At 40.5% G+C, this 26645-nt stretch overlaps 1 protein-coding gene across 2 annotated transcripts; it reads left to right on the forward strand.

Moving 5' to 3' along the window:
* Positions 1 to 1093: 1093 nt before the first annotated feature.
* LOC149457757 (C-type lectin domain family 2 member B-like) lies at positions 1094 to 20387 on the forward strand. 2 transcript variants are annotated; one of them, XM_089683094.1, is made up of 6 exons: positions 1115 to 1174; positions 11583 to 11672; positions 13618 to 13755; positions 16552 to 16703; positions 18765 to 18874; positions 20133 to 20387. In XM_089683094.1, exons 1-6 carry the CDS (start codon positions 1150 to 1152, stop codon positions 20248 to 20250), a joined length of 633 nt encoding a protein of 210 aa, XP_089539220.1. In that variant the 5' UTR covers positions 1115 to 1149; the 3' UTR covers positions 20251 to 20387. The 2 variants fall into 2 exon arrangements, with proteins under 2 accessions (XP_089539221.1, XP_089539220.1); XM_089683095.1 differs by lacking the exon at positions 11583 to 11672 and having other exon boundaries at positions 1094 to 1174.
* The last annotated feature ends 6258 nt before the right edge of the window (positions 20388 to 26645 follow it).

The raw sequence follows: 26645 nt of genomic DNA on the forward strand, positions 1-26645 counted from the left end.
GTGAAGTTGTCCTTGAATAATCCCCCACCTCCCTGAGTGCACCCACCTAAGATAGCACCAAACCAGCAATCCTTCCTCCAACAAAGTCTCTGTCAACTCCTCTTCATACCTCACAAGTATGCCATGACTTCTATCGGGCCATCAAAATACAGCTCACAAACAGGAATGAATGGGGCGGCAGCACACAAAAACAGAATGAAGCCAGGTGGTAATGATGCTGGATTGAGGCTAAAAGGATATTTTAGTCCCAGGTGGGCTGGTAGTAGGATTTATTAAAGGACAACTTCATGTACGGTTTAGTTATATTTGGCTTCTGTTCAGTGATGGTGTTGGGGTTCATGCTGTCTGCAGCCACTCCTTCCCCTGGAAATCAAAGGATTTAACCATTCAGGAAGTGCCGACTATCTGAAAGTTTAACGGCGTGGATAATTTTAGTTAGAATTATGACAGTGGGCCAGAAAAAAGTGCTACTGTAAGTAGCTATTATACAAAATGTCTACATGTGATGTTCAGATCTACCTAAAAGTGGTAACAATGCCACTTTAACACAAGCCAATTCTAAAACTTAAACTGAACCTATGCCGAAAGAAACAATAGCTGGCATTGTACACCTACTTTTTCCAGTTATCTGGTTGTCTCTAGCTACTTGGAGTTATTGAACTTTAAGTATGCACTACGGAATTATCAGCGTGAAGGGAAAATTTTTTACCTCCATACTTTGTCTGGATCTGTATCAGTATCAGAAGTTTGGATGACCAAAACAGCCAGACATCTAGTATTTTAAGACGGAAAGGTCAGCAACCAGTCTGCATACTTCTTTCTGTACAGTTTTAACCACACTAGACACACTAGATGTGTGAAGGAGCACCAAAGGAAACATTGTGTTGGTTTTGTTTATCAGTAAGCTGTGTGGAGTAGCACCTTTGTGGCTGGTGTGTTGGTGTTATTTTCCATTAAGTTGAATCTAAGACACGACACGTATAAGAATGGAGAAATACTTCAGTTTCATCTCATAGGTTAATAAATAGAGCTGATTCTTTTTTCTCATTGGTTACAAAAATACACATCCTGTCAATTTTATAATAAGCAACCAGGGCTGCACGTAGGTGACAGATACTTCCTATTCATCCAAGTCAACATTTCGTAAGAATGAGAAGATTTAGGAAACATAAAGGTAAAAGTGTTTTTTTTTTTCAGATTGTAATCTCTTTGATGTGGTCCAGTATTGCAGCACCTTACAATTTATAAGAAAGTACAGTATATAAGTAATAAACTTTGTTTCTATTCTTTCATATTTAATATGGTGTGCTGCTAGCATTCTTTATTGTCAATCAAAAATGTTAATTTTCCCTTTTTTGAACCAAAAGATATATGAATTTTAGGCAGCACATATAGTATTGACCAGGCTGGAATGACCATTGCTGTAAGTACGAACCTGCAGTGGATTATTTTTTATTGTGTGAATTCTTTTTATTTAAAATATTTGTTTTTATATAAAATCTTTATAACAAAATTATTATTACAGAATAATATGTATGTTTCACATTTATGAATAAACAAAATACAGCTTAGTTAAAAAGAGAGCAGAGATGGCTATTTGTTAGTGCTGTGCAACAGAGTGAGACATATTAAGATAATGAATTTTGCATATTTTGCCTCATAAGCATGTTAATTATTAACAAAGGGAAACCAAAGAGGGAAATCACAAAGAGGTGGAAGACAGGGAATAGGTTGTATGTTTAATGAGGTTAAAAAGGTCTAAGTATATACTCATAAACCCTCTCTATGTCCCTATGTTTTATACAGCTGCTGCAATGAATCAGAATGTGATCTTAAATATAAATTATATAAATACAACGTTCAGTCTACAAAAAAATTCCAGCAAAAACAATATGTACAGTATATATGTAAAGTGCTAATTATGTGCTGAAAACTATATACAGAAGTGTATACATAAAACCACATGATTTTATATAAAATATCAAACCAATGCAAAAAGTCCATAAAATATGTAAAAGCCCCAAATAAAATGCCTTATGTAAGAAAAGTGCCTTAGTGTCCCATGTGTTTTACAGTTACTGCTCAAAAACTATAATATAAAGATGGAAACAATAACAGTTAAATAGATAAAACTACAAATTAAAAAAAGACTTAATGATGAAGGACTAGGTATGAATTATTGTGTTTTTATTCATACCAAGCAGGGATAAGCTCTTGGTTTACTTGTTCCGAAGTTCCTCTTTTTCTAACCTCTGGCAACAGAAGAAAGTGATAACATTTAGCAATGGTATTTCTACCTCTGTTAAATGTGACAACTTCTCCTCAGGCTTGTTGGGGGGAAAAACGGCGTAAGGTTACCCCCCTCATATTCATAATAGACACTTCAGGTCTGTTATGGGTTTTTAGAGGAACTCTACAAAATGCAATACAATGCATGGTTTCCTTTTCCAAGTTCCATTTGCAAAGGGTACGTAGCAGTCATTTATATCGGATGAGTAATGTGCCTTTTTTGTGGCCTGTGCTACATGACAGTGGCAGGTACCCAGCCTATCCTTTGTGTAGCAACAGTTGTGTGGCAACCGTGGTGTGCACCAAAGCAACCCCTATTTTCCATGCCATAGTTGTCACTATATTTAGCATCTAGTATCTGTATCCACCACACTATTGGGAATAGCTGCAGACGGAAAACCAAAGAACATAGGGTGTCCTCATACAAGGTTTCTTTGGTTTGACATTTGTTGCTGACAGAAGTAAAATTTCCCTTTTTTTATTCATTCTGAATTTATTGAAATTTTTCATATAACAGGATGGGGATACAGAATAAAGAAAGATGGGGGTAAGGGGTAGAAATAGTACCTCATAGACAGAGGATATGTCGCAATCAAGAACATTTGGCATGAGTTATTGGGTCCCAAAAAGACCCATTAGCACATGTAATAGTATCAGATTATCTAGGTTTCGCTGGGTGCATCATAAATATCAAAAGAACCAGTACCCCATAATAAAGTGGGAAGGTTTTTGAGATTGTATTCGGAAATATTGTTAGTTCAAGGACTTTGTGCCCATGTTCTAGAATGTATCTTATTTGCGGTACCTAAGTGTGGCTGGTTTCATGGGAGAGAGTAGCTACTGAATGGTGTTTATGTGGAGGGGGGTAGGGAGGGTAGTGGAGGGTGGTTTTAGTAGAGAGATGGTGACGTAGGGTGAGGAAGAGAGAAGCACATAAATAGAGGCGGGAGAGGGGTAAAGAATTCTTCTGATGGCACAGCCATGGCCACCCTGGGGGAGTGTAGGCTTAAGAAGATAGTTTGTCTTGGAATTTCTGTTTTTTGAAAAGGCCAAGTGGTCCAAATACCCGCGTAGGACTTATGTTCACTGTATTCCTATGCTAGGAGTAATTCCAAGTTAGAGATATGTATAATTCCATTGCCCACTCTAGTATGGTGGGTGTTTGTGATGAGCGACAGTGGTGAGGGATCACAGTATGAGCAGCAATAAGGAACTGTTGCAGGATATCTGTTTTACCATATTTAATGGAACCTGGTAATATATAATAATAATGTAGTGAAATCTGAGCAACAATAGAGATGATTGATTGATTAATTTTGGTATAAAATTTCAGGATGGTCTCCCAACATTTTTTGATAGGGGGCATGCCCACCAAATATGGGGCATGGTGCCAGGCTGATTATGGCATCTCCAGCATAGATCAGAAAATCAGGGATAAATAGTGTGAAGTACTGTAGGACAACATTATGGGGGTAAGGATTTTAAAATTAGTTTCCTGAGCCTTAGTTGCCAGAGATAGTTGGTGTGTAAAGATTAAAGCTTTTCCCCAATCATCGGGGGAAAGGGAAACCCCAACTTCCTTCAATACACTGATCTGTATAATGGGGTAGGGAGGGATGGTTGTGGGTAAGGAGGATGGTGTACAGTGAGGAAATAGTTTATATTAGGTGGGAGTCAAGTAGAATGAGATTCTCAAATGAGGCTGGTGGAAAACAAGAGGTTCATTTATCTGGAAATGTGGATATGAAGGAGAAAAGCTGTTGGCATGCTAACCATTGTATAGTTATTGGTTTGGTTTTCGATAATAGGGGTTCTAAGGGTGGAAGGACTCCTCAGTTCATGACTAGTTTCCCTTTTGTTTTGTTTAATCCCTTTTGTTGTATTTTCAAGAAATATGTATAGCACTTCACCATGTTGACCGTATTCCCTAAAGTACCTGTTACTGTAATTTGTATTGGCATGAGCTATTCGAGCTGGAATCCAATACCCATGAATGAGAACCTTGTTCCCATCATTAAAGAAACAAGCTTCCATTTTGTTTTGTGCAGCACAACACTGCATACTGGTGTGCAACAGTGGTGTGTACTGAAGCACCCCCTCTTAGTCCCCCACCCCATTTATCAAAGCTGAAATTACATTTAGCAAATCACCTTTAAAGTGATAGTAAACCGCAAAAAAAGTCTAAAATCTTCTCCCTGGAAGATAAGAGCATAATGTGCTAATATGCATTGCATACTAGTACATTATGAAAGACTTACTTGAAAACGAAACCCTCCAGCGGAGCGTTGTCACAACTCCCCGAGGCTTCCATCTTTGACTAGCCGAGCCGCAATGAGTTTTGGCCGTACCAAGGGTTTTTCAATGGATGGCATGCTGTCTATTGAGAGCGCAGCACACATGCACTGGTGAAATCAGTGGTGCTGCAAAAGTAAATATCTCCTAAACGGTGCACATTTAAGAGATATTTACAGTACCTACAGGTAAGCCTTATTACAGGCTTACCTGTAGGTAAAATATAAAAAAATCAACTTTACTTCAACTTTAATAAAACTTGTCTGTCAGGCCTTAAGCGAGAGGTAGGTGTAACCTGGGCACTACCTTATAAAAAAAAGCATAGTGTGCCAGTATCACACTCTTAGCCTCAACCTGTACAGAGATGTTCCAGCCCATGGATCCACAAATTAAGCACCAGCAGACTGAGAGCGGTCATCAGTGGGAAACATTTACTCCACAGTTAAAATATTACACACCCAAATGGTAGCCACATGTTTTAAAGGGATCAAGCATCGTTCACAGCATATGCTCTGGCAATTCTGACTTTAAAAATGAAATGAGGGTGGTACTGTGTCGAATATGACATATCCACTCTTCCAACTCAGTTTGGGGTTCATTAGACTTCATTATCATCTCACCTAGGCTTAGACATCACCTTGTCCCCATAAAAACATTTAAACAAATGATCCCTTACAAGATAAGGCTGCCAGCACAGACACTGGCCTTGCAGAGGTGATGATGCATATGGTACTATTTGCATACGGTTCTTTGATGCAAAACTGGCTTTTTGGCCTAGTTGTCCTAAACTGCATTTTTGGACTCTTCTGACAATGTAGAGGGAGAGTATTGATAACATAATGGAAAAGGTGTACACTGAAGTTTCAAGGAGTTGTAAGTCTTACTCTACGAAACCTTTATTATTTCAAATACAATAGTCAGAAATATTGTGCATTTGATGCACAGTACATAGACAGCTTCATTAAACCACGAGAGGGCCTAACAAGGCAAGTTTAATTAAGAGATATAAATTATAGTGTATTACTTCACAAACAATAACTAGGAATTGTGTGCAATGCACAGTAGGCAGGAAGCTGTATTAGTCTACAATTTAAAAGGGAGAGGTAAAATGCTAAAATTATTATATATAGTTATAAAATTATTTCACAGAACAAAACCCAAAAAAATGTGTACAGACTTGATGCACGTTGTATGTGGCTTCAGTAGGAAGCATTTACTTACTTTCTGTCCAGCGATGTACCCGTAAGGGAGCTGGAAAGGAAGAAAGTTCAGAACTTCACTGGCCCCCAGAGCGAGGATCACCTGTGCAGCAGGAAAGTAGCGGCCCAGCTAGACGGCCCAGTAGCAGCCACCAACCCACCAGTGGTACAGGACAGGATCCCCTGCACCCACTGAGTACCCCTGCACCCCCTGGGTGGATAGGGGAAGGAGCACTCTGATGGGAAACCAGTTTCGCTACCTACCTGGAACTGTCAATCGCTTAAAGTGGGGTGATACATTATGAGATGCTGGCCAGCTCTCCAACAGAGACTGTGTTAATCAAATAAATCTATGATATCACTTGAGTGCAGATTGAAGTGCTCAAATTGTCTCCATAAACTTGCCAATTTCCATCCCCAAAAAACACCACCATGTGCTCATGAAAAATCACTCACCAGACATACATGCCTCCCACTCTCATGGTTAGCATTATTTGCTTGTGAAACTCCACAAATAATAATACAAACATCTAATTAGACTCAACATATTTATATTTATAAGTCCATTAATATACTTAGATCACTAACAATTAATATCCAGTTCAATATTCAAGCCATCAGGTACTAATGTGTGTAAAATATAAATCCACTTTATTTCCCTCCTGGAGAGGTCCCAAACTCTATTAAACTATTGGCGCTATATAAATACTGTATAATAATAATAATAATACTCTTTATGCATGCATAACATTATGAATACAAGGGGGTTGCCTAACTTTATCAGCAACCATGGTAATGGGGATTTATTTTGTGATGCTTTGGTGCACTAAACTCAACAAGTCCTGTAATGTACAACAAACTAAAGGATGATTTGCCTGTGTCAGGGATGCTGACCTATAAATAAACAAAACAAACCCAGCAAAATTAAATGAAAATAAAATAAACCTCCCTCAAAAAACACAAACCCTAAAAACACTAAAACCCAACTGTAAAACACAGCTAAAAAGCAACTGAACTTGTTATGGACACATACAAAAAGTAGTCCTAGAAAGAACTGGTGGGTCTATGCACTGTGAACACAGAAGGGGGTACACAATAATAGAATAATAAACTGCACCACACTGCAGTTCACAGTAATGTAGCCCAATACAGAACAGTGAACATGGTGTGGTACTCATTATATGGCCCACCACACAACAATTCACTATAATGTAGCACAATACAGCACTGTGTATATGAACGTACATAGCACTGTTTAGCACTTTATAGTATAGGAGCAACTGTCACTTCTGGCAGCCTTTCTGGCAGCTCTCCCTATTTACTTCAGGTCTTTAAAACACACAGATACCATGGAAATTGTTTACTTCTTCAACTCACTTGAACAGGAAAATATCAGATTTTCATATAAATAGTGCCTACAAATAAATGTGATACTCTTGAAAAAATGACACATAAATTTACCTTGTATCTAAATTAATAAAACTGCAGATTTGTCATATGGAAAAATTATGTACTCCCCTACATTTACCACTACCCCAAGAAAATACAACCTTCTCTCAGATTAGGTGCCAATAATTAGAATCTTCTTAGGGAGTATGAAGGTGGAACTTGTTTTGACTAAACCTCAGACATCTAAGGTCTGGTGTTCTCTTTGCTGTTGACAAGTGTAGTCTCATCATGCCAAGATCAATAGTAATATGTCACAGTAAAAGATTCCTCGGGGGGATATCTGTAAAAAAAAATGTTGCCTGTGAAGTGGAGTAATAGAGTTAGGGTTTTATATACATTAATGACTGACCTTTCTGAATGTGGGAAGTTGCTTCAGAGGGGAGACAAAATCCTCCAACTTGTCATCAGGATCTTTTCAATGGGCATTCAAAAAGAGACTGGTCAGGACAATGGGTTCTCCAAAAGGAGAGAACTGTGAGACATGGAAAGGTAAGCAAAGGGTTACATCCCTCTAGGTATAGTGGAGTGTAAAAAAGGGGAACTTAGTGGGTGTGATCCGAATTCTGAGAATTGGGAGTAGTTATTTTAATTTTCATAATTATTTTCACAATAATTCTATAGTAGAATAGTAATTCGATGAATTACTATGGGGGATGAATTACTATGGGGGATGAATTACTATATGGGGGATGAATTACTATATAGGGGATGAATTACTATATGGGGGATGAATTACTATGGGGATGAATTACTATATGGGGGATGAATTACTATGGGGGATGAATTACTATATGGGGGATGAATTACTATGGGGGATGAATTACTATGGGGGATGAATTACTATATGGGGGATGAATTACTATGGGGGATGAATTACTATATGGGGGATTAATTACTATGCTTACTATGGGGGAATATTACTATACTTACTATGGATGACACATACACATCATTCATCTACTCTTGGTCCGGCCCCCGGGTCCAATATATGAACCCATTGCGGCCCTCAAGTCAAAAAGTTTGCCCACCCCTGGTCTAGATCCTTGTGTCAGTTTTTCAGATGGATCCAGACTGAACCACAATGTATGTCTATGGGTGGGTAGATATAACCTGATGATCATCAGTTTACATCTGCCTACATCCATTTCAGTTCAGGTCCATTTTTTTAAAAAAGAAAAGCCAATATCTAGATCAGTTGAAACGGAACAGGACGGAATGGATGTATACTGATGTAAACTGAATAGAACTGAACTGATATAAACTGAACTGAACTGAACTAATATAAACTGACCTGAACTCAACTGAAGTGCAAACTGATGTAAACTGACCTGAACTGAACTGAAGATGGAGGTGCAAGCTGAATCCATTTGTTCTTTGAAAAAACGTGACTGAAAGGTTGATGTCCATGTGAAAGAGGCATTAGTAAATAACCCCTGTAGTTTTTAACATTCCTGGTGACTTTGGGATATGAAAACATTGGCTGAAAGTGTAGAACAAAGTATGGCTATTACTTTTGACTCCTATCCTGTGAGAAGTATAATACAGTATGGAATACAGTTTCTATGGACCATAATTAGAAAGTGGCAAAGTAGCAATTAGACAATCATCTGCCAATTTTTAACACTGGACATCTACTGGAACACTAGACAGATTAAGTTTCTTTCACATGATTAGTTAGATAACCAGATTTTCCACTATTTAATGGGAAATCCATGTCTCGGCATTTGTCTGATTAGAAAATTATACAACTGCTGGTCCCAAACTTTATAAGGGATCTGTCCATCCAAAAATGATATTTTAGTTCTAGTCAGAGTCTGGTGTGCTCAGTCAGCCTTTGGTTTTTATATGTATTGAAAACACCAACTGTAAGATCTTCTTGCCATAACGTCTGAATTTGTTCCTTTCCACCTCTGAGTTTGGGTATTTCTGCCCACCTTTGGGTGTTCTAGCTCCTCCTGTTGTATTCTCCATAAAATTAAACACATTACTAAGTTAACTGAGAGAGGAATCCCACATAATGGCCACAGTAGGTGTGATGATCTAGAAACTCAAGTGTACAATTCCACCCAAAAGATATAAAAATCATTTCAAGTGTATCTATTGTTAAAATTTAAAATCATATATTTATTTCCACATTATATTTCAATTATTTCAAGCCTACTCATATTAATCTGAACAATCTTGAAGTTTGTAAACCTATTTTGTGAAGATGCCCACACATTTACTGTGACCTGTACTCACTATGCCCTCTTAGTTGGCACTGCTGTATCACACATTTCACAGTGCTTGTCTTCTGAACTACAAAGGTATTGAGATGAAAAGTATAAGAAGGCAGTACAGGAATCACAGTGTGCAGGCAGTATAGTAGCATGGAATATGTAGTCCTTAGAAATTGATAGCAAACAGCAGAATAGGAGAAGCAAAGCATGCATGGAATCCATTTATTTGTTGAAACAGATGGGCAGCAGACAGGCAGCACTCACAACATGGAAATATATTTTTCAGGTAATATTTTACTGGATAGTCAAAAACCCTTTATATACACTCAACCTCTCCCTTGAAAAGTTTTTAATTGAGGCCAAAAATGATGATCAGTGAGACTGATTTCACAGACATGTCTTTGGATTTGACCCAAAACTTACTGTTTGTACAGTAAGTATGTCTTCAGGCTCATGCCATAATATTGTAGCATTTATAAACCAGAGAGCTGGGAGCAGGACTGACCATTTGGAAACTCGGGCACTGCCCAAGGACCCAGGGTCAGTAGGGGGCCCCATGAGATGCCCCTGGTACCTTTTTCATAGGCTTTTTTGAGTTTTGATCCTCTATTGCCCTGGGGCCCCATGAGTTGTCAGTCCGCCCCTGGCTGGGAGTTCAAAGAACATGAAATGCCTTATTGTATACATACACACTAGAGAAAATCTTACAATTTACTGGGGGTTTCCAGTTTCTCAGTCATGTCTAGTAATCACATGAGCAAGAACAAGTGGAATCATTTTCCAATTTCAAAAGTTCCAAGAATGGTACATTTTCATGGGAACCAGTTATAAGAATCAGTTCCATGCCCCTCATGTTTTACAGTCAGTGAATTTATCTCCAAGCCACCCCTCTATCAAACTGGCTTCAAATTTCTCTATTATTTGTGTTATCTATTCTTAGTGAGACACAATCTACAATCAGCTTTATTAAATGTAACACCCTCCTAGGTAGGTGCTAGGATTTATATAGTTAGGATAAGTATAGCTGTGTTTCTCTGCTTAGCAGAGAGACTGTTAGGAAAATCGAATTGGGCTCTCTGCGTAACAGAGTGCTGTGATGGATTAGTCAGGTCTGCTGATGATGCTCTGGTGCTGCTAAGTTTGCCTTGAGTTCTGCCTGACTTCAGGAAGCTATGAGAGGCTTCCAGAACCTGGGAAGGATCTAGGCAAATGAGCAGCATGAATATAGATACAGCCCTGGCCAGTTGCAGGAGAGGATGGCCCCATTGCACACTGGGAGTGGTATTTATGTTCTGTGAGCACATGGGTTTACCATCTTTCCCTGGGGAGGATTGCACTAAGCCAGGTTGTAGGCAGGTTTGCCTTGCCTGACACTTGCTACCATGTGGGCCTCAGGTGGGCGACCTGAGGGCCTGAAGTTAGGAAGAGTGACCCTGGTTCTACAGTAAACTGACTGAGGAGAGCTGTCTGACAAAGATCTGTCTGGTATCACTGGAGAGAGAGTCGCTTGGAAGATTGGAGGGAGGCTGCCATTCTGTCCTTGGACTTGTCAGTACAGACACTGAGAGACCTTGGGGACTCTGTGTGCGTTGCTATCCTTCTGATGCATGATACTCAGCGTGGGTCTGAGAAAAAGGGAACGGTGGCTGGTGTTCGAAAGAGCTTGTACAACCATTGCAACTGCAAAGGACTTTGCTCAGTTCTATTACTTTTGGATTACCACAGTCTCCCGTAACAGGCATGTACCTGAGGAGCTCAGCCCTGCAAATACTACTACCACTAAAGGGACTTAGCTCGCTCCTAAGATACTTGTTACTTGCAAATTAAAGAGAAGTCTGCTATCAGCTCTCAGCAAGGACTTCAAAAGTGCTCATCTAAGAGATCAGCTAGATGTCCTCAGTGTGAATAGTTCTAATTTTGGAGTATCCTACTAAATTCCCCATCCCTATCCCCAGTTTAACAATAAAACTCCAAAAACAAACATTCCCTAGACTGGTCATTGAAGACGAGTGAAAGAGTGTGTGTACCTGGCTGTGGGGTGAAATAAGGGGAAACCTGAGCAATAATACCAGCTGCTCCTCCTGGCGTAGCGCTACATAAACATCTGATATTATTTTATTTCCTTACTTTTCAGATCCACACCATTTTTATTGTCACCCCACAGCCTTGCTGTCACTGGTTGTTATTTTGAAGGCAGTTGAAATTGCTGTGATATTTATATTAGGTAATGTATAATATCAATTAAACTATGTAGCATTTAGGAGGCAGCATTTATTCTCTGTACACATTATAAACTTACTATTTTCTTCTATATTATATTTTTATTGTACAGTATTATAAGTAAAAGAAATGAAGTAAGAATTGGAAGGGGAGAACATGTATATTGATTAAGGTTAAGTTCACTGTGACGGAACCGCCTGTCACCCCGATTGGGTGAGTCCATCAGAGGACTGCTTCCTTGCCACTAGGACACAGGACCAAAGTATTATAGCTGGGCATCACACCAAAGACTAGGCAACACTAGCTTAGGTGCAAAAACTGGAACTCTTTTTTGAACAGAAATACAGGTTTTTATATACTTCAGAAATAGGGGCAGTCCCTACATGAACAATAAAACACATGTTACACATTGGGATAAACATCCCACACTGATTAGGTAAGGGCTTGATCGCATTATCCTAAACAGTGCAAACAGTAAACAGTACAACCAACAGCTAAGAGTGATCTAATTAACATTAAAGCAGAGTTCCAGTCATTTTTTTTCTTTTTTTTTTAAAAGCACCTTCGTGACAGTCGCAGTTTATGCCATGCAAGTTGGCATAAGCTGCATATGTAATTGTTTGTATTCCTTGTGTTTTCAAAGATAGTCACTGGCCCCTCATGATCCTGTGTTCTTCCATCTTCACTGTGGACATCTGAAGCCTGGCCGCACTTTCTTCCGGGATATGGTGCAGCTGGCTACCCAGCATGCACCTCCTGATTTTGCGCCTGTGCAATGTGAAGAAAGCGTGGTAGACTCATTGCAGAGTGGGGGATGCCCATTGACTTCTGGGATTGATGACACATACATCCCAGGAACCAACAGGCAGGAGGATGTGACGTACCTTGCCACGGCGAGGTACATCGGAAGTGCAGTGCTTCAAGTAGTCTAAAGGTATTAAACCTTTAGGAGGAAAAGAATGTACCAAACATTGATGGGACAGCAGGAAGCAATACATGGGGCCAAACTTTAAAAATTGGGTGGAACTCCACTTTAAGCTAACCAACAGCCAAGCACCCAGACAAGCCAGGGAACACACCCCAGACAGCCCAGCACCTACAACTCTCAATACACCAAGTCCATTACACATGCTGTCTTTCAGGTGTTTGCTTTCACTTGTATAATCTGCCCATCAAAAGGCAAAACTCATACAATATTCCAACAGTGTGAAAAAGTGGAATTAATTTATCTTCATAGATTTCTTGAGGGAGATTGTTGACAAATATTTCTGTCCCATGTAGAGGAGCTTCTTCAACCAAGTCTGCAAGAGGGCCCCATATTACCTTTGACCATTAACCTGTACAAGGTTAATATTATACCTTTCAATCCACTCCAGAAGGGAACCTATACTGTCTTTACTCTCAGCGTTCATCATCATCATTATCCATCATTAAAGATTGATCTCCTGTCTCCAAGGGCCATAATCAGTGGGTAGAAGGCTAGTCTCTAGCCCTTCCAAAAACCTCTGTCCTGGTTGGTTCTGTCACATTCACCTTAATAAAACAAAAATTAAAATAAATACACATCTTTTTGTAGGTAAAAAAATGTGCATTTATTATTTTTCATACTATGCATTACCTGCAAAACATTCTACTGATCTACTGATCATGGGTGCAATGCAGGACTCCTGCAGACTGCTAGTGTAGCTGTCTGCCTGTGCCTGCTAACATGTTACAGGTTCCACTCTAAAAACAAGAACATGGAACATGTTCCCAAAGGTGAACTTATCCTTTAATACAGTTAGTTCATACACTCTAAACATTACATTTACAGGACTATAAGTTGTCCTTTAATAGAAAAAGGGACTGGTAATGTTGAATAATGACAGCAGGTTTACAGTGGAAGTCAAGTTATAAAACAGTTTTCACAAATGAGTTAACATATATGTGTGTTTATATATTACTGTTAGTTTGGAAAATCCCCTGTGAAACTCTTCAGGACTCTTCAGGACCATCCTTGGCAAACAGCACCAACAGAGCTCCTTCACCTATCCAGAAACACTACTATGATGCTTTTGACATGATCACAGACCTATGCGCTGCCACAGGTAAGGTAATCACCTGGCTTTACCTAAATGTAATCAGTGGAGCAGCAGATTAATGCCTATACTGAAAATGGAACTACACTGCATCTGAGTACAACAAGCAAACAAACAAAAAAAAAAATGCTGGTTAATTCATTTTTACTATTCAAAGCAAATTTCCCCATCCATCCATGTCTCCATTCTTTATTTTGCTGAAAAATCACTTTGAGAGACACCCCCCAGCACTTCTGGCTGTGACCACGTTGAGTAAGGACAGATGATCCGTGTAGCATTTACTTTCTGGAATCCATCTGTGTAATGAACCCCAGACACTCACAAGCTGCTTCTCAGGCTCTGGAACACGAGACCAGTGAATCTGGCTATTGTTACCCCAAGATCCAGACGACACCAGATTTGAAGTAAACCAGGAGGTAGACTAGTTTATTTGAACACAGATACAAGATATATACACTCAGGGGACAATCCCCCTCCCTGCATAATAACACAGGATGGAGCAATCTACATTTAGTAACAAGAGACACGCAGGTCTTCAAACTTCCCACTGGCAGACAGTCCCATCAGGAGGGAGGGCTGCTGGAGACACCCCCCCCACTAAGCTAATACACATAAACACATAGATCCCATATTAGTTTGCTTCCAAGCCAGACAAGCAATAGAACAATGGGATGCAGCCACATAACATTAAACAATCAACAACCCCCACCCCACCTATCTCCTAAACATGTCTACACAGTTTGAGACAAAGCCCACACAATATTAGGACAGATCAACCTGTACCCCTAGCAGGCACAGGGTGATTTACACATTAGAGGGATATGGGGAGCTGAGACAGGGGTCTCCCCACCTCTCCAAAGTGAGCTGGGTTCCATGGGCCCCCCACCCAAAGTGACTCTCATCACAATCTGCCCTTAGCTCAGGTATGCAGGCAGGAGTGCTTAGATGAGACAAAGCCCCCTCTCCTCCTGAAGACTCCTGTGATGTATGCAGGGGTGGACTGACAACTCATGGGGCCCCCGGACAATAGGGGATCATGGAGCCCCTGTGTCCTTGCCCAAACTCAAAAAAGCCTATGAAAAAGGTACCAGGGGCATCTCATGGGGCCCCCTACTGACCCCGGGCCCTCGGGTAGTGCCCGAGTTTCCAAATGGTCAGTCTGCCCCTGGATGTATGACATAATTTGCTTAGGCTTAGAAACAAGGAAGTAAATGAATAAATGTGAAAAAAAAAGTTTAAAACAAGTATGTATAATATACTTTTCTATCTAGGATTAAAAACAGTGTTGATTGAAAGAGTGAAGTTCTAATTACATATCTGTATAAACTAATTAGAATTTCTTTAGATTACTCCAGAGTGTAGCCATATCTCCCATCTGTCCCCTCGTTTGGAGGGACTGTCCTTCTTTTGAGACCAAATCCCTTAGTCCCTTTTTTTTCATCTAATGTGTACATCTTTATACAAAATACAAAACCTTTTGTACTTTATAGAAAACCAAAAATGTTTTGCCGCACTAAACTTTTTATCCAACCTCAATATACTGCATTTGTTATTTTGAATAGCCAATAAAAAGGAAAATAGAGGTCAAAAAAGCACTTGCATGGTTTAGCCAATATTCTTCTTCACATTACATCTTTGTGGTCCATGTAACTGGGCCATACCAGGGATGTCTCCATTGTGTACATACTGTGTAATAAAAGGTGTCCCTCTTTACCATTTCAGAAATTGGGGAGGTATGGCTTAACCCTTATGATGTGTGTGTTTGTTAGGCCTTTAAGTAATCTAACAAATAAAATAAAATATGTTTAATTTTTATTTTTGAACAGAGCAGAGAAGGGTTAGAGCCTCTGCTAGGTTTTTTTTTGTTGTTTCTGTTACTATTAGGGAGATTTCCCCCCTCTTATGATCAGGATAGGATGCGTTGAAAGATCTATTTTAAGGGGACACAGACAACAGCAAAGACTAATTTTTAGTATAATGAGGAAGCGTTAAAAGTTTTTATTACTGTTTGTATCTTCCTGTTTTGCTAACAACTAGCTGGTTTCCTCTCCTGGTGCCAAAGGGACAGGGAGAGAGTAGTCTCAAGCAAAACTAAAAGTCTGATAAAATTGGACTCTTCTTCATTCAATCCAAAAAAAAAATGTCTGAAGTTGAGACCAGGGTTGCCAACCATCAATAAATTTACAGACAGTTTGTAAAAATCAATGATTTTTACAATTGTCTGTAAATATTAGGGACTGATAATTTGTCAAGCTGCGTTGACAGTTGTAAGCGTAAACTAGTCAAATTACTTGTTATGGGTATTGTCAGTGTTTCCATATTGTGTTTATATTGTTTAAACACTGATTGCCTTAGTTTTTAATGTCATTTTTCAGGTTCTCAGTAAAACAATGTGCTTTGTTAGTAAATTTTCCATGGTTTGTCAGTAAGAAATGCTGCAGGAGGTTGGCAACACCGGTTGAGACTGAAAATCTACAATTCAAAAGTAGAAAGATTAGACATTCCATTAGGTCCATTTATACCTTTACATGCACATTGAACATGTGTGGGTGTGAACTAACCTTTTTCTTTATAGTGACACTACAACATCAACTGTATGCAAAGAACACTTGTAAAGAAAATTGACAGGGTCACTTTAAAAACACAATAAACCGCAGTGCATAGACATGAACCAGCTGCATAGGAAAGATAAGGAATTGTACCAAAAGTAATGCAGTAAAATCCATGAGCTTTTCTGTGAATAGACCCTAAACATATGCTGATATACTAAATGGATTGACTTATTTCTACTTTCCTCAATGACAGGCAAGGTGTGCGAGCTATGTCCTTTGAACTGGATAGCATTTAGAGGTAAATGTTATTTCTTTTCGGAAGACAGAAATAACTGGTCTTCAAGCAGAGAGAACTGTCAAATCAGAAACGCGGACCTGCTATGCATGGAAGACTCTGCAGAAGAGGTTTGATATGACAAATAATTAAGGGTCAGGAGCACCTTTGTCTTTCAATAGCATTCTATAGGCCCCTGTGGCGTGGGGGCCTCAAGTGTCCCTATGGCAGTTGTTGTGCAGTGATCGGGGACTGAGACAGTAGTCTGTGTTTCAGTGCTTGAAAAGAAAACTGACTTCTAGCAGTTAAATGGTTTGGTTTATTTTCTTTGCATTGTGTTACATTTTTTGGTGCTGCCCATCACTTTTCTCTTTTTATTTCCATATCTATAATAAAATACAAATTATTTAAAGTATATAATATATAATAAAACTGTGATATTTTAATCATAAAATCCCCTTTTATTTGGGCATGTACAATACAAGATTTTTCTTTCCCAGCACCATCCACCTAGAAATCCTACCTACTGTATATGAGAAACAAGGACTTTAAATGAAGTCCTTGTTTCTCATATACAGTAGGTAGGATTTCTAGGTGGATGGTGCTCCAAGGAAAGAAGATATTTGATATTTTTGATTCCATCAAATATATCTACCATCTCCTGTGGCATGTCTGCTGTCTCTGACCATCTCTTGTAGCATGTATATACCCCGTTTCCCCTAAAATAAGACCTACCCCGAAAATAAGACCTAGTGCTATTTTTGGGAATTGCTAAAGTACAAGACCTACCCCGAAAATAAGACCTAGTTATGATCAGGGCTTTTTTTCAGCTAGAACATGGCGAAACGCCATTCCGCCACCTCCGGAACTGGCGCTGTGCACACCCATATCTACTGTCTCTTATAAACACAGAAGCATGGCTGAAGTGACAGCACCATCCGCTCCCACAGAAACTCCCTACCTCTGTACTCAATGTGGGACAGGGAAGGAACAGATATCTGTGGGTGCAGTATGCAGTGTGTTTAGGGGTGGGGCATCTCCTCCTGCAGCCTAATGTATGGAAGCCTATGCCCCAGGGGTGATCACCGGCCAGTGGGGAAGAGGCGGAGCGGTGAGTAAGTGCTCTTGGTGCACTGTGTGGGAAGATAGGACCCGATACGGGAGTTACTTTAGAGAGGGGCCGGCTGCTGACAGCTGTGCTTTGCAAAGCTAGCTAACCATATGAGGGCAGTGGAGGGGGGGATGTGCAAAGGCGAGCTGCAGTCAGGTGTTGCAGAGGTATATTGAGTCAAGTGAGTTACAGACAGGGTGCATAGGTGAGCTGCGGCTGGGGGGGGGGGGTGCAGAGGTGAGCTGAGTTGCAACCCACCTTTGCACCTCCCAGCCACAGCTCAGCTCTGCACCCCCTGGCCACAGCTCACCTCTGCATTCCCCGTCTGCAACTCACCCCTTCACCCTGTCTGTGGCTCATATCTACACCCTGTCTGAAACACACCTGTCAAATCACCCCTGCAACACCTGACTGCAGCTCACAACTGTCATCAACTGGGCCTCTCCATAGTAACCCTCATCCACAACTGCCTGCATCTCACCTCTGCACCCCCTGTCCACACCTGGAAAAATAAGACCTACCCCGAAAATAAGACCTAGTGTGTTTTTTTTAAGCCAAAAAAAATATAAGACAGTGTCTTATTTTTGCGAAAACACGGTAGTCGCTGACCATCTCGTGTAGCATGCCCATAGTATCTTAACATCTCTTGTGGCATGACCATAGTCTATGACAATCTTCTATTGCATGTATGCAGTCTATAACAGCTGTTTGCGTCATTATATCCAGGGTAGAGAAGCACTCATCACCCAGAGTTTGGTATGGGCATGAAAAAAAAACAATCAGTAATATGACTCAATACAGATTGCACATAATATAGCTCCAAATGTGGAAGACCCGCTCTACCTTCTAGCTTTTGCTTCACCAGATTGTCATGTCTCAGATGAGCTGAGGATTGTTGCCAAAGATAGATAAGTAAGACATATACTTGTTGGTATGCAGACGTGTGTCTCTGTCAACTCTGCTGTTTTATGACATGCTCTTTATATGTGCTGGATTTGATAAATTCCTCAGCAATGTCATGTCTTCTTTACCTATTACCAAAGAATTATATACAGTGTGTCATTGATGTGTTTCTTTACAGATATTCATTTCTACCCAAGTTGCTTTGAAGAATGGACACTTTTGGGTTGGTCTTAGGAAACACACCACAGAGTGGATTTGGGAGACTGGTGGAAAATACCAGAAACAAACGTAAGTTCATTGGATGCTAGGGCAAATTCATAAATAAGGCAGGTAATACAGGATTTCATGAAACACAAGAGATTGGACTGTCCTTAAAGTGCATAGCAGCAATTTGGACTGCTTATGCTCCTGCAGTTTTTGATACCTTATTTGCTGATATTTTCCAGCATGCCAAATAGTATTCACACAAACATAGCAGCCTTGTGTTATATCTTCAGCATTTACCAATTTCAGTATGATATGCTCAGTAAGGGAAAGAAAAAGCCAGAAAAGTGTAGAAGTCTTTTTACCACTTTGGGGAGTTTTCCATGCACTTTCTATTGTGTTGACTCGCATGAAATAGACAAAGAACCCCCACTGCCCTCCGAACAGGACCTGTCCCATCAAGAGGCACTGGCCGAATGACAAGTAAACATGGGGGTGTGGCAGGAGGAAGGAGTTAGGAGTGCTAGCAGGGGACTCGAAAAGAGGAGGATTGGGGCTTCACTGTGCTAAACCACTGCACAGAGCAAGTAAATGTGACATGTTTGTTATTTAATAAAAAAAAAATTGCCTTTACAATTACGACCAGCTATTCACGATGAATTTGGATCATTTGTTATGTTTCTGAACAAATTCGAAAATTGAATCAATTTCCCCATGGCCCTGAACTACTATTGCATCATGTATCATCATCCGAATGAAACAAATGCATTTGTTATTTTTTTTATAACTTTTCTTGGATTGATTGCCATTTGTTTCTATGTCTATTCGGAAATTTGGATACATCCGAATCTCCGAAAATTAGATTTTCATCCAAAAACTAATCAAAATGAAAAAAATTGCAGATGTCAATTGATAAAGGAATCATAAAAACCATGTTAATGAGGACAGTAAATACTTACCTTTCCCATTGCCTGTGCCACAGAAAGAGGCTCTATTCATGAGCAATTGCCTTCCCAAAGTTTTCTTTTTAAATCATCTGTCAACTTCTTGATCAGTGCTGAGTGGTTCCTCCATCTGGCCTTCACATCATTACAGAGCACAATAGTGACATGGAGATCAGCTGGAGGAACCAATAAGTGCTGCTGGGGACAAGGAAAGCAACACTCATGGGCAATCCCTCTTGAATCGAGTGACCTTGATGGTGTGGGGAGCTGTAAAGGTGAGTATTTACTATCTTTCACAGGTAGTATGATTTTTAGGACTTTTTATGAAAGAGTTGCTTTTTTCATTAACTGTTGAATGTGATTCATAACTATCCTTTATTTTATTCACTTTTATCAAGATCTATCAGATCCAGTGAACACAAGTGTGCCACCTTTGGAAGAGACATGTCACCTGAAAGCTGCTATAACCCCAACAAATGGATATGTGAAAAGAACATGACTCGCTATTTAACATAAAATAACTGTTTTCAGTTTCCTTTCCTTTTCCTGTTTTTCCTGTTTTTAGTATTCATGGGGAAGTGCTCTCACAAGGAGAACTGTTTAAAAAATTGTAACCTTGATAACTGTCAGCAATAAAAGCACCAATAATGTAATGAATGTGTTATTGTAATTTTCTTCTTAAAATTACATACAGTACACGGTAATAGGTTGATTGAGTTATGGCATATGGTTCATGACAACTGTGCTTCTGCTGTATCATTGCTTAAAAGTTAACTGAAGTGTCTCACATATTTTTATCTCTTTATAGCCCTGTACCTCCATTTGTTATGATTTGTGATTGATTATTGTTTGGAAATGTCCTAAAATATCTTTTCTCTTTCAGTGAAAATAATGGCTCCAGCCTTCACAATGCAGTGCTCTGTGCTGTCAGAGCTGAGTGATAGCCACACCCCTTAGGGCAATTGTCTATGCACATATTTTTATATTACAGGAGAGGGGATATGTCTGACTAGTTTTGTTACTGTCTGCTGATTACTGAGAATGTTTAGTGTTCTGGAAATGTTGTTTCTTTCATCATGTCCTTTCTTAAAGTAAAGACCAGCCTTCATTATTTCCACTTGAGGAAAGTGAGTGTTGTATTGAGAAAAGCAGAAGTGTCTGAATATCTTAAGAAGAAGGCAACACCTAAAGAGTATCTCTACTCTTTTTGCATGCTTGAAATGTGACTCAATTCATACTTCTGAGAAAAGCAGTGAGCCAATCTTACGACCAGCAAATGAGATTTCTAGGGCCATAGGGAATGCTACCAAGTTGCCATACTGCTACATTAAAAGCAGTATTAAACCCCAAAACAAAAATGTATTGTATTTCAGCTTACCGACTCTTAGATGTGGTGGTTACACAGGATTTATATAGCGCAAACAGTTTGCTCAGCGCTTTACAATATAATGGGAGACAATACAGCAACAATACAGTTCAATACAAGAGGGATAGGAGGGGCCTGCTCCTCGGAGCTTACAATCTAGGAGGGAGGGGCTAGTGGTACAAGAGGTAGTAACTGTGGGGGATGGACTGGTAGGAAGAGTAGAAGATTCCATTATTAGCTGACAGCAGCATAGGCTTCCCTGAAGAGATAGGTTTTCAGAGATCGCCTAAACGTGAGCAGAGTTATTAAATGGCTTTATATGTTATTGTTAATGTTTTGAATTTTATTCATTGGGCAACGGGAAGCCAGTGGAGGGATTGGCAGAGAGGGGTGGCTGATACAGAATGGTTAGTAAGGTGGATGAGTCTGGCAGCAGCATTCATGATAGACTGAAGAGGGGATAGCCTGCGATGAGGTAGGCCAATGAGGAGGGAGTTGCTTAGTGGTTTCTGAGGTTAAGAACTGGCATATCTTGGAGATGTTGTGCAGGTGAAGTCTACAAGATTTAGACAGCGATTGGATTTGGGGCTGAAAGAACAGATGGGAGTCTAGGATTACACCTAGTACCCTGGCATGAGGGGAGGGACTGATGATTGTGTTATTGATCTTGATGGAGAAGTCAGGGGAGGGGGCACGGGCTGGGGGGAATACTAATAACTCAGTTTTGGAAAGACTGAGTTTGAGGAAGTGGAGTGACATAGATGCCGATATGTCGCTTAGTAGGTTAGTAATGCGAGAGGAAACTGAAGTGGGGAGGTGAGGGGTAGAAAGATAAATTTGTGTGTCATCAGCATAGAGATGGTACTTAAAGCCATGGGAGTTTATCAAGTGAACAAGGGAGGAGGTGTAGATGGAGAAGAGTAGGGGTTCAAGGGCGGAACCTTGAGGGACCCCTACAGAAAGAGGAAGTGGAGAGGAGGAGGCAGAGTTATAGGTGACGCTGAAGGAGTGCTGCGATAGGTAGAAGGAGAACCAGGAGAGAACAGAGTCTCGGAGGCCAAGAGAGTGGAGTTTTTTGAGGAGGAGGGGATGGTCAACAGTATCAAAAGCCGCAGAGAGGTCAAGTACTAAGAGTATGGAGTAGTGGCCATTGGTTTTAGCAGTTAGTAGATCATTAGTGAGTTTTAGTAGGGCAGTTTCAGTAAAGTGTAGTGAGCGAAAGCCAGACTGTAAAGGGTCAAGAAGGTTGTTGTCAGTGAGGTGGGAGCTAAGGCGATTGTAGACTAAGCGTTCTAGGAGTTTAGAGGTAAATGGCAGCAGGGAGATGGGTCTTAAGTTGTTCAGGTTGGCGGTGTCCAGGGAGGGCTTTTTAAGTATGTGAGTGATGTGTGCATGCTTTAGAGGGGAGGGGAAGGCACCATTAGAGAGGGAGAGATTGAAGATGTGAGTGAGGGAGCATAGGACAGAAGAAAAGGGTGACCGTAGTAGTTGTGAGGGGACAGGATCTAGGGGGCAGGTAGTGAGACAGGCTTCTGAGAAAACCTTAGTGACCTCTTCGGTAGTAGCAAGGTCAAAAGAGGAAAGTGTTGAGGGAGGTTTAGTTTAAGGTATGCTAAGTGGGATGGATGTCTGTGCAGTGGCGATGCCCCTACGAATTGCGTCAGTCTTGTTTTTTAAATGATTTGCAATCTCGTGAGCAGTGAGTGAGGTACTGGGTGGAGGTGGAGAGAGTAGAGAGTTAAAAGTAGAGAAGAGACGACGAGGACTGGATGACAAGCTATTGATGAGAGTGACAAAGTAGGCTTGTTTGGCAGCATGGAGGGAGGAACTGTATGTTAAGAAAGCAGATTTATATAAGGTGAATGCTTGGTGAAATTTGGTTTTACGCCACAATTGCTCCAGCGCATGACTATGTCGCTTAAGATTTCTGGTGTCGTCAGTCTGCCAAGGTTGTAATGGTCGGTGCCTGATGCTTCGTGTTGTTAGAGGAGCAAGTGAGTCTAATGTGGATGAAAGCAAACTGTTATAGACAGCAGTGGCCAGGTCAGGGCAGGACAGGGGAGAGATTCTGTCATAGAGTTGGTCAGTTGCAGAGTGGAAAGGAGCAGGGTTCAAGTTGTGAAGATTTCTGCAGGTAATTGTTTGCTGCTTGGAGTGATACGTGTTTGAAGACGAGGACACTGTGAAGGTGATGAGATTGTGATCAGAGAGAGGAAAGGGGGTATTTGTGAGGTTGTAGGGAGTGCAAAGATGGGAGAAAACAAGGTCTAATGTATTCCCATCAGAGTGAGTGGAGGACTGTATACATTGTGCTAATGCAAAAGATGAGGTTATGTTGAAGAGTTGGGATGTAGCCGGGTTGTTGACATTAATGGGGATGTTAAAATCTCTGAGAATGATAGTGGGTAGTTCAGAGGAGAGAAAGTGGGGTAGCCAGGTGGAGAAATCATCAAGAAAAAGGGACACCGGTCCAGGAGGCCGATAGATCACTGCAATCCTCAGAGAAATGGTAGAAAACAGCCGAATGCAGTGAGTCTCGAAAGACGAGAAGGATAGAGAGGGAGGGTTAGGGAGGACTTGAAAGGTGCTCAGTGGGGATAGAAGCAAACCAACCCCTCCTCCTTTCCGACCACTGGGTCTGGGTGAGTGGGTCCAGAGAAGGCCTCCATAGGAAATTGCTGTGGTTGAAGCAGAATCTGCTGCTTGGAGCCAGGTTTCTGTAATTGCTAGTAGGTTAAAGGAGCGGGAGACAAAAAAGTCATGGACAGAGGTAAACTTATTACAGACAGAACGGGCATTCCAGAGTGCACATGAAAAAGGAGGGTGGTTTTTGGAAGCATTGGGACTGATATTAAATTGAGGGGATTGCGGCTATTCCTGGAAGAAAGAGGATGCCTGGTGTGGGGGTGAAGTAGTGGAGGACCAGGGAGATATCCCCAGAGGTTAGGAGAAGAAGAAGGGTGAGGAAAGTAAGATGGGAGCGGGATGTACATGACTGCACATGCCTTCCAGTTTTGGTTTTTGGGTCAGCAAGAGAGTAAAGTATCAGCAGGAGGTGATGAGAGCAGTAGTAGGGAGATGGTAGCAGTGAGGGTGAGATGTGTAATCTTTGGGGTGGAGCAGAGGGGTAAAGAACTGAGATTTTGGGAACGCAGGATAGTAATATGAAAAGGAGGAGTAGAGGGGACATATTAAAAGGTACACGGAGTGAGACTCAGACTTGTAAGAGATATTTCCCAGGGTGTTTGCTTGCAGTCTATCCAGCTTGCAGTAGAGTTTCTTGTTGTTGTAGCTTCCTGCTGCTTGAGTTATCCTGCTTTAGTTAAACTAAAGAATTGGTTTTCTTTTTTTCCCCTAATTTTCACCTGGTGATCTAGCTAGTAAATCTGTTATTTTTTCAACTTCATTTAAGAAAACAAGTTCTCCAGACAAAGTGTCAGTTAAGCAGATTGAGACAAACTATCTAACGCTGATAGGTGTGCTTACAATGGTCAAATTTTAGATGTGATGGTTGCATTAGTATTCTTTTTTCCCCTTTATTTTCACCTGGTAATCTGGCTTACGATGGTCAACGTTTATTCATTTATATAAAAGCTTCCTAAAGAATGACAAAAACTTCTAAAAGGGGAAACAAATTGTTGCAGTAGCTGCTTTAAAAGTGTTAACTAGAGTTTGACTTTATTTGTTAGCTAGTCCATCCAAATCTGCTAGTGCATCAAACACTGCCCTCTGTACAGATAGACACTGTTGCTGTCCAAAGATGTCTCCAGTGGTCCTCCATCCATAGTGGAGACCCCTCTAAGACAAGTAAATGTGTTACTGGCAGGATCACCAGGTAAAAATAAAGGAAAATAAGCCTAACGAAGAAAATTATTGCAGCCACCAAATTTAAGGGTTGGTAAAAGCTGCATCATGTCATATTTTTGCTTTTGGCTTAGTACTTCTTTAAATTTTTTTTTTCAAAATAATAGCTTATTATAGTGGCTGCATATTGTGATGGAGAGGCAGTTTTAATAACTCTAAACTACAAAATGGTTTGAATAGCAGTTATATATGTTTATCAAATGTGAAACTTTCTTTTTAACCACTTCAATACTGGGAACTTTTACCCCCTCCCTGCCCAGGCCAATTTTCAGCTTTCAGCACTGCAGCATTTTGAATGACAATTGCATGCTCATGCAACACTGTGCCCATATGAAATTTTTATAATTTTTTAGACAGATGGAGCTTTATTTTGGTGGTATCTAATCACCACTGGGTGTTAATTTTGTGCAAAACAAATGAAAAAAGACCAAAACAGGAAAGAAGACGATCTGGAATCCGATGCACTTCTTCAACTTTTATTTGTACTTCCATAAAAACATCACACACAGTGTCTGGAAGAAAGAAAAGTAAGCGCGTTTCGCACTTAAGACTAGCGCTTATTCATAACCTCACATAAGCAAAGAAAAATAGACTACATTTATGCACCTCATATGATTGCGGAACTGCCCTCACCTGGTCATGGGACTCCTCCATGCCATTAAGGTCGGGAAGCACAGAGTGTCCAATCAACCAGGTGGTGCAGTTCCCAATACACATACATCATACAATCATATCGTATAACATCGGTTTACTAAGAAAAAAATCACCAGAAGAAATACAGGTGAAACTCAAAAAATTAGAATATCGTGGAAAAGTTAATTTATTTCAGTAATGCAACTTAAAAGGTGAAACTAATATATGAGATAAACTCATTACATGCAAAGCAAGATAGTTCAAGCCGTGATTTGTCATAATTGTGATGATTATGGCTTACAGCTCATGAAAACCCCAAATCTACAATCTCAGAAAATTAGAATATTACATGCAATCAATAAAACAAGGATTGTACATAGAACAATATCAGACCTCTGAAAAGTATAAGCATGTATATGTACTCAGTACTTGGTTTGGGCTCCTCTTGCAGCAATTACTGCATCAGTGCGGTGTGGCATGGAAGCTATCAGCCTGTGGCACTGCTGCGGTATTATGGAAGACCAGAATGCTTCAATAGCGGCCTTCAGCTCTTCTGCATTGTTCGGTCTCATGTCTCTCATCTTACTCTTGGCAATGCCCCATAGATACTCTATGGGGTTCAGGTCAGGCGAGTTTGCTGGCCAATCAAGCACAGTAATCCCACGGTCATTGAACCAGGTTTTGGTGCTTTTTGCAGTGTGGGCAGGTGCCAAGTCTTGCTGGAAAATGAACTCAGCATCCCCATAAAGCTTGTCTGCGGAAGGAAGCATGAAGTGCTCCATAATCTCCTGGTAGATGGCTGCGTTGACCCTGGACTTAATGAAGCACAGTGGACCAACACCAGCAGATGACATGGCTCCCCAAATCAACACAGACTGTGGAAACTTCACACTGGACTTCAAGCATCTTGCAGTGTGTGCCTCTCCATTCTTCCTCCATACTCTGGGTCCTTTTTTTCCAAATGAGATGCAAAAGTTGGTCTCATCAGAAAAGAGGACTTTGGACCACTGAGCAACAGACCAGATCTGTTTTTCTTTAGCCCAGGTAA

The sequence above is a fragment of the Staurois parvus genome, unplaced genomic scaffold, assembly GCF_062004578.1.
Source record: "Staurois parvus isolate SC_StPar_1 unplaced genomic scaffold, SC_StPar_1.0 ptg000303l, whole genome shotgun sequence".
Taxonomy (NCBI): domain Eukaryota; kingdom Metazoa; phylum Chordata; class Amphibia; order Anura; family Ranidae; genus Staurois; species Staurois parvus.